The sequence below is a fragment of the Camelus bactrianus genome, chromosome 11, assembly GCF_048773025.1.
Source record: "Camelus bactrianus isolate YW-2024 breed Bactrian camel chromosome 11, ASM4877302v1, whole genome shotgun sequence".
Taxonomy (NCBI): Eukaryota; Metazoa; Chordata; class Mammalia; order Artiodactyla; family Camelidae; genus Camelus; species Camelus bactrianus.
This window is the reverse complement of record NC_133549.1, coordinates 13,785,719-13,799,000: the sequence shown is the minus strand read 5'-3', so window position 1 is coordinate 13,799,000 and position 13,282 is coordinate 13,785,719. Positions and strand designations below refer to the sequence as shown.

The following is a 13,282-nucleotide window of genomic DNA, read 5'->3' as shown; positions in this document are numbered from 1 at the left end:
GAAATGCTTCCTTATTTGCCTTCTAACCCAGAAATCTCCGAGCCAGTCCTCTCCGTCACAGCTGGGCTTGATGCTGCCTTGACTCTGGTTTTCATTGCAATGCAGATCACAAACAGCTAAGACAGCCACCGTGTACTGGAACGAAAGCACGTCTGAGTTCCTCTGCTTTGTTTGGCTGCAATAATGGTTTTCCACTAAAGAGAGCTGCTTTCTCCTTATAACCAATGGTGTCATCCAAGCACAGTGAATCTTGGTTCTTAACTGATTGTTACACCCAACAGTGTTAAGAACTCAACTGACAGAAGTGCCTTTGCATCAAAATATCTGTATTGCTGGTTTCTGAACTTTTCGAGTGTTCGACTTTTCGCTTTGCTCTTTATAATTTTCAACACTTAACCACAATTCTTCAATGAGCATATATAAGTGCATAATCATACAGTAAAAGTAGTTTTAACTAGGAAAAGCAGTTTTTGAAAAGGCATCTTTAATTCACCACCTTACTCTAACAATTATTCTCCTCACAGCATTTCCCTCCAATTTTTATCAAATGTAGTTTTACACAGCTATACACATACATGTACACATACAGTGTCTATGTAACTGTTGGTTATTTTTTTTTATTCATATCTTGTAAGCACTGTCATGCTGCTCCAGAATCTTCAAAGCTAATGCCAAAAAACTCTGGATATTTCAGTAGAATGATGTAACTTAAGTTATCAATTTCTGTCCAGGCCTTTAGGTTATTGTATCTTCAATAAAAAGCTGGCAAAAAGTCTTTGTATATATAGTAAGTATTCTTATGCTGCTGAATGCTTTTCTTGGGATAATTTCCCAGGAGTGAGATCATTAGCTCAAATGGTATGAACACTTTTACGCCTCTCTTGACATGTATTATGGTGTCTTTCGAAAGGCCTGTCCCAGTTGACACTACACTCACAGTGAATGCAGCTTTCTGGTCACCACTGCTGTACCAGCACAGATCATGATCATTTTTAAGCTTACTTTTACCAACTTAGTAAGGACAAAACAGTACCTTAAAATTGCTCTAATATGCATTCTTTCATAACTAGCAAGTTAAAAAAATTTCCCCTACATTTGCTTTTTATTTGTGGTCACGTTCAAATCTAAATTGGAAACGTTTGCTCTCAGACGAGATCAAGCACTGTGCAGTGGAGACAACAACGGATTTAGACACATGCATCAGTCTTCAAAGGATGCAGGCCAGGGGTCAAAACTTGGCTCCGTCACGTCCTGGCCATTTGGCCTGGCTTTCTGTCAAGTGGGATGGCAGCTACCCCCATGTGGATGCTATGAGGACTCAACCAGACCAGATGAGTCAGAAACAAGGGGTGGAGCCCAGGGGTGCACGTTTTTTAAAAGCACTGGCAGTGACTGCCCTTCCCTGTGGACACACAACATTCGGTTCTCGCTCTCAGAGCTGACCCCGCCTCCTACTTCCCTGAGAGAATGGCAGTGGTCAGACGCCCTGCACACTGACCTCTAGGAGCGCCCGCAGGTCTGCACTCACGCTCGGCCTTCTCCACAGCCTGTGAGCGCACAGCCTCCCCTCCACTTGCACACTGATCACCAGCCCTGTCAACTCACAAGGTCACAGACTGAGCAAGTGACCCCTTTCTCTTGTGCATGCATCAGTTCCTCCCCTCTGCCAGATCGATCATTCTCATCAGCTTTTAAAAACTGGTTGTCACACCATCTACACACACACACACACGCACACACAAACACCCTTTAATTACCTCATATCTATCTATGGTTTCTGCTCTATTTCTGTTCCCCTTTATGATAAAACTCCCCCGAAATAGTATATACCTGCTACCTACAATTCTCCTATTCCCTCTTGAACCCACTTCAGTTAAGCCTTCGTCTCCCTGGAGACAGCACAGCGAGATCGCAAACTACCCCATTTCTAAACCCAACGGTAAATTCCTGGTTTCCTCTACCTGATCTAGAAGAGCCTGTCATGCCCTCATGAAGCTTGTTCTCCCCTTGGCTTCCAGGTGAACCCTTCCTTCTGGTTCCTTTCCCACCAAACAGGCTGCCGCTTCCCCAGTCCTTCTCACGGTGTCTCCTCTTCTTTCCAACCATTAAGCGCTATGGCTCCAAGACCTCCAAGACTTCTTCTCTACAGTTATTCCTTTGGTGAACTCAGTCTCACTGCTTTAAATACCATCTATGAACAAATAATCCCCAAGTAAGGGCATCTCATCTTCAAGCCAGACTTTGTCCACGAAAGCCAGGCTCACCTACACCACCGTACACTCAACATGCCACTGTAAACGTAGACCCAAACTTCTCCTCACCCCATCCAAGCTGGCTGCTACAGTCCTCCCTAGCTCAAATGCCCAGGCCCCAAAACCCGAAAACCATCCCTGACTCCTCTCTTTCATGATCAGTGTGAAGGCAAGTCCCACTGGCTCTACCTTAAATACGTATCTAGAAACAGACGACTTCTCACATCTACTGCTCCTGCCTTCGTCCTAGCCACTGTCATCTGTCATCCAGACCACAGCAACAACCTCCAATGGTTCTGCCTGTTCCCCACAGACCATTCTCCACAAAGAACCAGAGTAGTTTTAAAACATAAATTCGACCATGTTCACTTCTCTGCTCGAAAGCCTTCAGTGGCTTCCTAGCTCACTCACAGGAAAAGCCGAAGCGTTAACAAAGCGGTCTCCCAGGCCCAACGTGACATGACCTGCTACCTTTCTAACCTCATAACCTCCCAATCTCCTCCTCTCCCCTCTGCCCCAGCTGTACTGCACTGGCCTTCCTGCTGGTTTCCAAACATGACAAGCATGTGTCCATCTCAAGGCCCCCCCGCCCAAAATACTCTTCCCTACATTTTCACACAGTTCACTCCCTCACCCCAGTCAGGTTTCTGCTAAAATGTCACATGATCCACAAGGCCGTCCCAAACCATCCTCCATAACACAGCACTCGCCCTCACCCTGGTACTCACATAACCCTCCCCCTCCCCACAACCCTTCTCTGTACTCAACACCGTCTGAGTGTGTGTGTCTGTGTGTGTGTGTCTTCATTTCTTATTTCCTTTGCTCCCTAAGGACATAAATTGCGCAAAGGCAGGGATCAGGTTTTGTTTCCTGCTGGCTCCTCGGGGCCTGGCACACACTAGGCGCTCAAGATGTATTTGAAGGAATTAGAGAAGATATCTGCCTCCATTTTAACAATAACAGGTTGCTATAAAAATCTGAAAAAGAACATTTAGATAACAAAAAAGAGCTCCTGATAAAGGAAGACATAAAACTCAATGGAAGATAAGTATCGACGTAGAAATCTCACATAGAACAGAGCAAAATGTCAGAGCTGAAAAACAGGAGGGAAAAGATAAGAAAATTCGGCCATCTTTCCAAAACACCTAGTGTCTGAATAATACACATGCCGAGAGAGGATAAAAAATTCAAGGAAGCTTCCTGCAACTGTGGCCATAAGCTTCCTGACAAATAGGGCCTGCTGAGCACCCAACGTAAACACATGGTTCACCACCATGAGATTTCAAACCACCGTGGATACAGAAGATCCAAGAAGCACCCAGAAAATGGAACAATAAATAGGTTTCCGAAAAAGAATCAAGGGTTAGAACAGCACTGGACTTCTCACCGATACCAACGGGAACTAGAAGATCATGGATCGGTGCATTCAGAACACAGAGAAAACAATTTCAAGCCTGTACTCCAACACCCGTACAATTGTCAATTAAGTATAAGAGAATAAAGCTATTTTCAGACACGTAAGGTTTCAAAATATTTACTGCCATGTTTTCTTTCACAAGAAGCTACCAGAGAACACACTTTCCCAAATGAGAGGTTAAACCAAGAGATCTGAACACTTGAGAGGGGGTGAGAAGAACTGCCCAGATGATGGGGAGGGACATCTCAGTGACAGCTGTGCAGGTGGCCTGAGGAGCACCTTTCCAGATTGTATGAGAAGACCTGGAGAGAAGTCTCCAAGAAATTAAAAAGACGGTCTACTTAATGTGTTTGGATACACTGGATACTGGAAATTTACACAAGCAGGGGACAGTTTGAAAATACTTAAGAAACAAAGCAAACAAAAAGGTACGTATTAACTTCATGGAGAACAAACAGGGTGCAGAAAAGGAAAAGGAATCATGGCATACTACACATGGCTCAGATTTTACACTGCTTATTATAAATATAAGTGCCAAAATAGTTACAACTAAAATTAACCATATTGGAAGGATGGGGGGTAAAAGCAAAGATGTGTGGAGTTGGGGTAGAGAATGGTGAAAAAGTCAAATCCTTAACCACCACGGAAAGGCAGTAAATAATAACTAAAACCAGAATTTGAAGATAAGGAAGTAAAATGATACAAGATTTAGCTAAACTGTAAGTGGTTACCTCTGAGGATCTGGAGGGTTTATGGCTTCTGTTTTTCATAAAAAGAATTATTTGTCTCTTTAACTGCATATATACCTTCAGTAAAAATAATGTCAAAAGGTCTCACCACACTAAGCCAGTAGTAGAAGATGACCAGACAACTTTTCAGGAGGACAATTTAACAACGCGTACCAAAATGTTAAACGCGCACACCCTTTGTCCTACTGACCCCCTTCTACGACCTGGGACAATCACTCTACGGGGGAGTGGCTGCGGGATTAGGATGCCCATCACCATTGTCCATGCTGCTAAAACCTTAGAAACAACTGCAACTTATGCAATAGCTAAGTAAAAGATACACACTGGAGAACAATGCAACCATGGAAGATGGAATCGCAATCCGTATTTACTAAGATGAGAAGATGCCAAGCCTTTGTCGAGTCAGGGGAGTCACAGAAGAGTAGTGCATACAAAGTGTTCTACTTTCTAGAACCTCTTCTCCTTCCCTAAATGTCCACATGGCTTTCTCATTTTATTCAGGTTTTCAAATTTCCTCCTAAGAGGGGTTTCTCAAGACCACCTTTTCTGAAATAGCCAACTCTTCCCTGACAGCCTTACCCTGGACTCTTGCATGCCGCCATTTAGCACAGACCCACATCTCCTAGGTCCAAATCCTCACACAACTGCTCGCTACCCTTGTGACAACAGTCAGGTAAACTCCTTGCGTTCTGGTTTCCTCACGTAAAAAAGGACAAAAATAATAATATACAACTAACACTTACATGCTGGGAGGAAAAGCTGATTTAACCTGTGAGTGTGCTTGCTTGGGACAACCGAAAGTTCAGTACATGTTCATTATCAATATTATCTCTCTTTTGCACTCTTCTGGATTATGTGAGTTTTGCTCATGATGAAAATAAGTCTTTTGTACAAAACAATAATACTTTAGTTAAAAAAAGGTTTTACTTTAAAAATACAAAAAACAGAGAAAAGAAAGAAAAAGAACATATAACACTACCACTTGTCAAATATATTAAAAAAAAGAAGTCAATTCAACTCTACCCTTCAGTTAACAACTACCAGATTTTTTCCTGTTTATATAAACACACGTGTATCCATTTAAATCCTTTTATATTAAATAAAACCAGGATCCTGCCACATTTTTTAACTTTTCAATGTATTTTAGACATGGTTCCATCACCTCATTCTTTCTGCTACACAGTAGTCTACCCAGCATGTAGCCAGAGTTAAGCATTCCCCTGCTAATGGACACTGAGAGCCTTCTCAGTGTTTTGCTACTGCAGCACTACAATGCATGTGAACACATGCCCTTACGCACTCAACCTAGCATAAGACTCCCAGGAAGAGGCCGAATTATAGGGCATGGATTCTTTTTTAACACTGTTTTAAATTAAATCCTGAATTGACATAAAAGGATTTATGAAAGTCATGTGAGGTATAAAACAATAATCACTGCACACCCATCACCCAGGTTAAACGATCATTACATCTGAAGCTTCCCACTGCCCCTCTGATTCCAAGACAATATGAGAATTGCCATTTATCAATCTTTTCCTTTTTTCCTCTATTTCACAAAAGAAACTATTATCTTGTTATTGCTTCATTTTTCTATTTCTTTAATCATTACTAAGTGCAGTATCTTCTCATAGGTTTATTGCCCATGTATTTCTTTTTTGTATAAATTGTTTATTCATTTCCTTTATTCCTTTTTCTACTGAACTAACTGTCTGGGGCGCTTTACTTTCTGATTTATAGAAACTCTTCGCAGACCAGGGATACTAACTCACCGCTACTGCTCATGCTGCAAACAGGACCCTATCTTTCGCCATGCAAAGCTTTACATTTTTATGTAAACAGGTCTATCAGTTTTCTTTCTGGCTTTCCAAGTTTACATGAATATTTTCCCATATATTCTTTATTTTTCTTTTACATTTAGATCTTTAATTGATGTGTATTTCATTTTAGTATATGGTTGGAAATGGGGCTCTAATTTTATTTTCTTCCAGCTGCATAGACAGTAATTCAAATAGCATTTATTGAACAACTCCTTTCTCAACTGATACAAAGACTTTATTATATAATCAAATTCTCATGTATATAGATGTAAGTATGTGTGCTCATGTATGTATGCACTTGTGTGAACACACACACAGATCTACAGAAACCCCTCACTTCACTGCACTTCACAGACACTGGATTTTTTACAAATCTAAGGTCTGGGGCAACCCTGCGTTGAGCAACTCTATTGACATCATTTTTCCAACAGCATTTGCTCACTTTATGTCTCTGTGTCTCAGTTTGGTAATTCTTTCAATAATGCAGAATTGTCCACTATTTTTCTACTTCTCATGGGGATCTGTGATCAGTGATCTTTGAAGTTGCTGCTATTACTACTCACTGAAGACTCAGATGGTGGTTAACATTTTTTAGCAATAAAGTATTTTTAATTAAGATATGTCGTCTTCCTGGACAGTGCTATTACACACTTAACAGACCACAGTATAGCATAAACAATCACTTTATTGCAGTATTTGCTTTATTATGGTGGCCTGGAACCCAACCCACAATCTCTCTGAGGCATGCACGTGTGTGTGTGCGTGTATACGCATACACATGATGTACAGATCTGTTCAGGACTCAGTTCTCTTGCACTGCTTTAAGCCTGTGTAACACAACGGGGCCGGATCAAAAGAAATCGCTCACCTGTCCTTCTTCATCAAAAGCCATGACCACCACAGCAGCCCCGAACTTCTTAATCCTTCTGGCCTTCTCCAGGAAGTCTTCTTCTCCCTCCTTCAGACTAATGCTGTTAACAATACACTTGCCCTGGCAGCACTTTAACCCGGCTTCAATCACAGCAAAGTTGGAAGAGTCGATGCACAAGGGCACCTGAAGTCAGAAGGGCAAGGAAATCACAGAAGGACGACACGTCAGCACAGATTCCCTTCCAACGGCTCCCAGATATTCCTTCCTTCTTCTGTAGGGAAATAATTAACAAATAACAGTAGTGTGACAAAGGCAGGATTTTAATCTTATTCTTAAAGCCCAAAAAACTTGGCATAATTCCTGGCTTACAAGAGACCACACACATGGGCCAGAAACTGATAACTCAAAAGGTCATAGCAGCAAAATGAAACCACTGAAGTCATTTCACTGGCTCCCCCTGATTCTGACTGACTTTCGACAAGTCATTTACCTTCTCTGCACCTCAAATTCTCAAAATATTTACTCCCAGAGGAGTAATGAGGCTTTTTAGTAGGGAGTTAAGACACAAATGAAGGATGGGTTAATGTAATTCACTGCTTATCACAAGACTTCTAACTTAACACATTTGTTGAATAATGTGTAAGTTAGAATAAATTATAATGAATAAAATGACAGCCCTATCTCTCAAAGCACTAGGAAGTTTCTTTTAAAAAATGCCCAAAAACTTCAAAAATCACTTATCACAATCTCAGTGATAAGAGGAATGAAGTTAGATTTTTAAAGTTTTCAGAATCCACCTAAAATTTTTGAAAAGACTGACACAAAAATTAACTTTCATCTTTTAAAGAACAAATGTAAAAGATGGCATAATACTTTAATTTAATCTCATTTTATAATTTTGTCTTACTCTGATTAGCCTAAAAAGGTCTCTTCTTCCTGCAAAAAGGAAGAACTGAGTTCCTTCGTCTCTGTTAGCAACACAACATTCTGATAGGAACAGGTAAGTATATCCTTCAAAGGCATGAAAAGTTGGTTCTTAGCCTATCCAGACATCTGAGGAAACTCAAATCAATTCTTGTGACCAATTCCAGAAACCTTGGAAACAGCCAGGCTGAAGTCACATCTCTCTCTGAAGTCTGGTTGATATAGGAAGGCTATCATGAAGTGAGAAAACTGATGATCAGAAACCACTGGGCTTTCAAGACAGAAAATCAGAAAACCAGTGTCTGAGATGACACAGGAAGGGGAAACTGACAAAGTTAAAAGAGTGACAGAGCAACACACGCTAATTCCCCTGACGAGTAAAAGTCGGTACGACCTTGGCAATGTCAGGCTCAGAAGCAAGGAAGTTGCAGAATCTGGTCATTGCGCTTGGACCGTCGAGCATACCATCATCCATGTTGATGTCCAGCACCTGCGCTCCCATTTCCACCTGCATTCTGGCAACACTCAGTGCTTCCTGAGGAAAGAATTCAACAGAAACCAGCATTAGGAGAGGGTGACTCAGGGAAGGCTAACAATAGTCCTTTACCGCTGGACTAACTAGGCAGCCTCCCCGACCATGAGCCCACTCTCAATAGTCACAGGTTAAGCTTTCGTTAACATCTCTTCCATCACAGGGTGTCAGAATCCACCGAGGCTCTGATTCCTCAAGAGAAGAACCTCAATGCCTCGCCTGGAGTTCCAGGCCCCCTGGGACCCACCCTGCCTTCCTACGTAACTGAGCTGTAGGTACTCCTTCCTCACTGGCACTGTCTCCCAGTCAAATCCAGTTCTACTTGTGGCATCGAGCATGCTGTTCCCTCTGCTCGGAATTCAACCTCCTTCCCTCCTATACTGTTTTAAGACCCAGCTCAAGTCCCATCTCCCCCAAGAAAAGTCCTTACAGAAACCATCCAAAAAGTGTATCACTCTTCAGCATCTACTGAAATGTGCAAAGTATTCACTGCACACTACTGACAGAAGTTACACGAAATATGAGTTAAACTTTTTTATGCTAAAAGGATTTTCAAATCCTTTAACACTATCATGTGCTGTAAATCTCCAAGTGCAAGATACATTTCCCACCTTCGATCATTTAAAGAATATCTAGTAAGATCAGTGTTCCAGAGAGCATACTTTGAGAAACACTGTCTACTCCACAATGACCTACTATCTCTAAACTTCCATAACAATTATAAACGTTCCCACATATTGTACTACCTTATTTCCTCATGATTTCATGACTACTAGCTTGTTCTCTGAAACAGATTTCAAGCATTTAGAAATCTAGAAAGGTCTCATGTGTCTCCCGCTCTCCTCTGAATAGTGCTGGGCAAGACAAACGTGTTCGGTAACACTTTCTAGCTGACTGGGACAACTGAGACTTTATTTTGTTTAAGTCTTCATTGTACACTTCATAGTGGAAAAAAAATAAGCAAAGATAAAATCAACAGTAGATTCTGATGTTGTCCTAATTTTTTCTTAGCCAAGGAAACCACAGAAATGTTTAGCCATCATTGTGATAGAACAGGCATGAAACCTTCTGGCACAAGTCACAAGGAAAGACCATTCGTAGTGACCCAAGGTACACAGAGAAAAAGGATCAAAATAAAATTCAACAAATCAAAAATATGTTTTTGGTATCAGCAACGTGTATAAGAATAAAAACAAGTGTAAGTCACAATTCTTGTTCTTAAAGGGTTTACAGAGATGCTAATTGTAAGAGCCAAAGATTAATCGCTTGGTGGGCCAACATTCCCAAACAGGCTCAAAGAAACGAAGTGATCTGTTTAAAGATGTACAAGTTAAGCAAAAAGACAGCAGCGGAATTTCTTTCGGGTCAGTGCTCATCTTATTAACCACGGAGCCGTAAGGGGTCACTAACGCAGGGGAAACTAGAGTCCAGTGAGGAGGCATTCCTACCGAACCCCTTCCCGCTTCACTGCCTCCTCCCCCGCTGTCCTCCAGGCAGAGACAGCAGAGTGGGAAGGGCGTGGCTTTGGTGGACTTGGGGTCTATCATTCACTTGCTGTGAAACAAAAGGAGAGGTGTTTAACCTCCCCAAACCTCCAATAACACATGTGTAAAATGGAGAGAACAAAAGGGCCTACCTCAAAGGCCTGTGAAGACTACATGAGGAATCCCACGAGTGCTTAGCACAGTGACCGGCATGTATGTAATCAGACCTTGTTAAATGAGAGCTATCACTCCCACTTGTCTTCTTCCTAAAACGCCACCTGTTCTCAGCATCAAATCTATCAAATCTGAGAGCTGAGAGCACAGAACGGTCCTAAGAATCAAAGTGTAAACAAAATCACTGAGAGCTGAAGAACACTACACCATAAAGGATCATAAGGATTTCAGAAGGGAACAAACATGGACAAAGGCCCTGAGGCAGAAGCAAGCCTCCTGGAACGTTCAGATGACAAATCAGGATGGAAGGAGGTCTGGTGCCTAAGTGGAGAGGACTGGATGATGTCCTAAGGAGTTTGGGTTTTATCCTATATGCAAAAAAAGCCACCCCGTAAAAAATTCTGAACTGGGGAGGCCACGGCAGAAGCACATGGTGGCTGAGCACTAGCAGGAACGAAGGGAAGTGGACTGTCAGCCAGGTAACCAGGTAGCCAGGCCCTACTGAGGTGTCCACAGAGGGACACCTTGGCGGGGTGCCGTGGAGTAGTCATTAACAAGTCCACAAAGGATGATGCATGTGCCTTTTCCTTATGATTCAAACTAAGTCTACTTTGAGACTGGTTGTAGGAAGGTCTACTTCCTAAAGGCTGCAAAACCTTAAAACGAGAGAAGTTGGATGGAAAAATAAAAATCACTAAAGCTCAAACCAAATTCCTCCATTTTTAACTTCGTATTTGCATAAGAGAAAAAAATGCTGTCCAGGTGTTTAGGGTAGGCTCTACCTGGATTAAATGTTGCTCATCCAGAGTGACTGAGCTGAAGAGCACTATGGCTAAGCCATCCTGCAAACTTTCCAAGGCCAGGCCCATTCTCTTGTGTTTGCTTTTTTATTTTAGTTCACAGTTAACAGAATCAACAGTACAACATTGTCCGTGTTTGAAGTGGTCATGAGGAAATGAGTGGGAATTTTCTTGGCTTTCCCTTTCCCTAGAAAGATTTGTGAGAAGCAAAAATGAAGAGAACCTTCAAATTTTTCAATTTACTTCACAATTAGTAGGAACAGCTAGAACCGGTATCCCTCCAATCTCATCCCACTTCAAACCCCGAGGGCAGTACTTTCTGACAAATATTGACAGCAGCAGCTCGGATTTTCTGAAGCCTCATCCTCCCACCAGCCCAGCCTGCCGCAGACACACTTCCCCGTTCCTCTCCCACTTCCCAGCAGCTCTGCTAATAACCATCAAAGGCAGAGCTGTTTTGTTTGCATGCTGTCTTAGCCAAAAACATGGCAGATGCCTCAAGGGTTTCATTAAGATGCTCACTTCATAATCTCCTGCCATGATGAGTTTAGCAAACTTCTTGGATCCTGCAACGTTACAGCGCTCTCCAATGTTAACAAAGTTGGTGTACGGTCCAATCCTGAAGGGCTCCAGACCTTAAAAGGAGAAGCATTCTGAAAACTTTCTGAAAATGCATATGACAATATGCGACAAAAAACAAATGTTTTCATGAGAAACAAAAGAAATTTCTGTGCCACTGCATGTCTGACTAGACAGGAGATTCAATGTGGAAATAGGACCGTGGCCTTCCCCCCAGGGATACTTAAACACAACAAAGACTGTATGTTTATAACCAGAACTCTCAAAAGAAGAAATATTTCAGGGCTTTAAACTGCGATTTTCTCTAAAAAGCTGAATCACACAGCTCTGAGAAACAAGCAAAAACCATCATCATATCTTATTTAACCCAGAGTCTGAGACAAAAGCCATGAGGTGAGAAAGGACTGTTTCGCAGCTGTCCGTGCAGACGTGGGCTTGAAGCCAGAGGGAGCAAGCATCCTTAATCCCACCAGCAGTGTGTGTGGATCTAGAGGCCAACAACCGGTACCCAGCGAGGCCAAAGGGAGAGGGGTGTGGGCGGAGCCCTGGCAGACAGTCGGCCCCAAGCTCTCTGCTTCTCTCCCCTTGTTGGCCAAAGGGCCACAACGTCTCCCCATTACAGGCCAATTCAGGGCAAATATCAAATGAATTAACGTGGGTCCACTACCCACATCAGCGGAGGTAAAAAGCAACCTGCAGTATAAAGTAGCACTGCAGGAAAAGGCCTTTTACTGTTTTTGTTTTACTCATTCTATTTCCAGTGTTATGCTGCAGGAGTCCTGCTCGATGGTTACAGGCAGGCTCTGGGGACAGCAGCCCAGGGTTCCAAGCCCTGCACAGCCATCTCAGCAAACAACCCAGGAGACTTCCCTCAGAGCCTCTGAACTTACAGAGGACAGTCCGTAAAGTAGTTGCCTCACAATGTTACTGTAAAATGAGACTACACTGATGAGCATAAAATTAGTGCCAGCAATCACAAATCACAGCTGCTCTTGTTAATAAAAGAGGCTTTCGAGTCCTTTGCCAAAGAACTGGCTGGGGAGGAAACAGCTCTGAGGAAGGGAAAAATAGTAAACATAAGATAGGTAATAACACAGTATTACAGGTCTTCTGTTCCCTGACTGGGGAGACTGTCAGCTCCCAGTTTTGGCTCCTGATCTCCTTTCCCACTGGTAACATCCTCACAGCCTCACCCTCCACGCTGGCCTCAGGGCACCCCTGATCCCGAGTCAGACAGGCAGGGAAACCAACATTTAAATGCTGAGGGACCCTGTGTCATTGCCCTAGAAGCATTTCACACAAAGCACTTCTGATCAATTATGAATGTGAAGTATCTGTTATAAAAACCAAATTTTTCTCAAGTCTGCAATTTATAAAAGAACAATTAAAAAGAGTGATCATTCCTAAAATCTAATTGCAGGTGATTTTAAAAACAATTTAGAAATAGCACATGAAATTCAAATCAGAAATATTCTTTCATTCCTACAATTCTTTTTAAAAATTATAACTAAATGGTTCTTTCCTGTTTCAATTTTGGCAAATGTTGACAATTTTAACTTAGTCCTTGACTGAACTCAATTAATAGCTGTAAGATCTAAGGATGAAATAAACTATCCTCTCTGACAAGCCACTTTTTCGAGGCAGGGGGTGTGTCATAAATCATAAATCCCTTCTCCTCTAGTT

At 42.2% G+C, this 13,282-nt stretch overlaps 1 protein-coding gene across 7 annotated transcripts in view; it reads right to left on the bottom strand.

The window, feature by feature from the left end:
• The window catches only part of MTR (5-methyltetrahydrofolate-homocysteine methyltransferase), a 98,020-nt gene that overhangs the window by 62,742 nt on the left and 21,996 nt on the right, over positions 1 to 13,282 (bottom strand). For all 7 annotated transcript variants that reach the window (XR_012509980.1, XR_012509977.1, XR_012509978.1 and 4 more), the window contains exons 13-15: positions 11,543 to 11,655; positions 8,425 to 8,565; positions 7,104 to 7,289 (exon numbers count right to left, since the gene is read on the bottom strand). Coding sequence is in view for 4 of the 7 variants with exons in the window: in XM_074373268.1 (XP_074229369.1) it covers positions 7,104 to 7,289; positions 8,425 to 8,565; positions 11,543 to 11,655 (440 nt within the window). In the remaining 3 variants the exon portion in view is untranslated. The remainder of the gene's footprint in view (positions 1 to 7,103; positions 7,290 to 8,424; positions 8,566 to 11,542; positions 11,656 to 13,282) is intronic.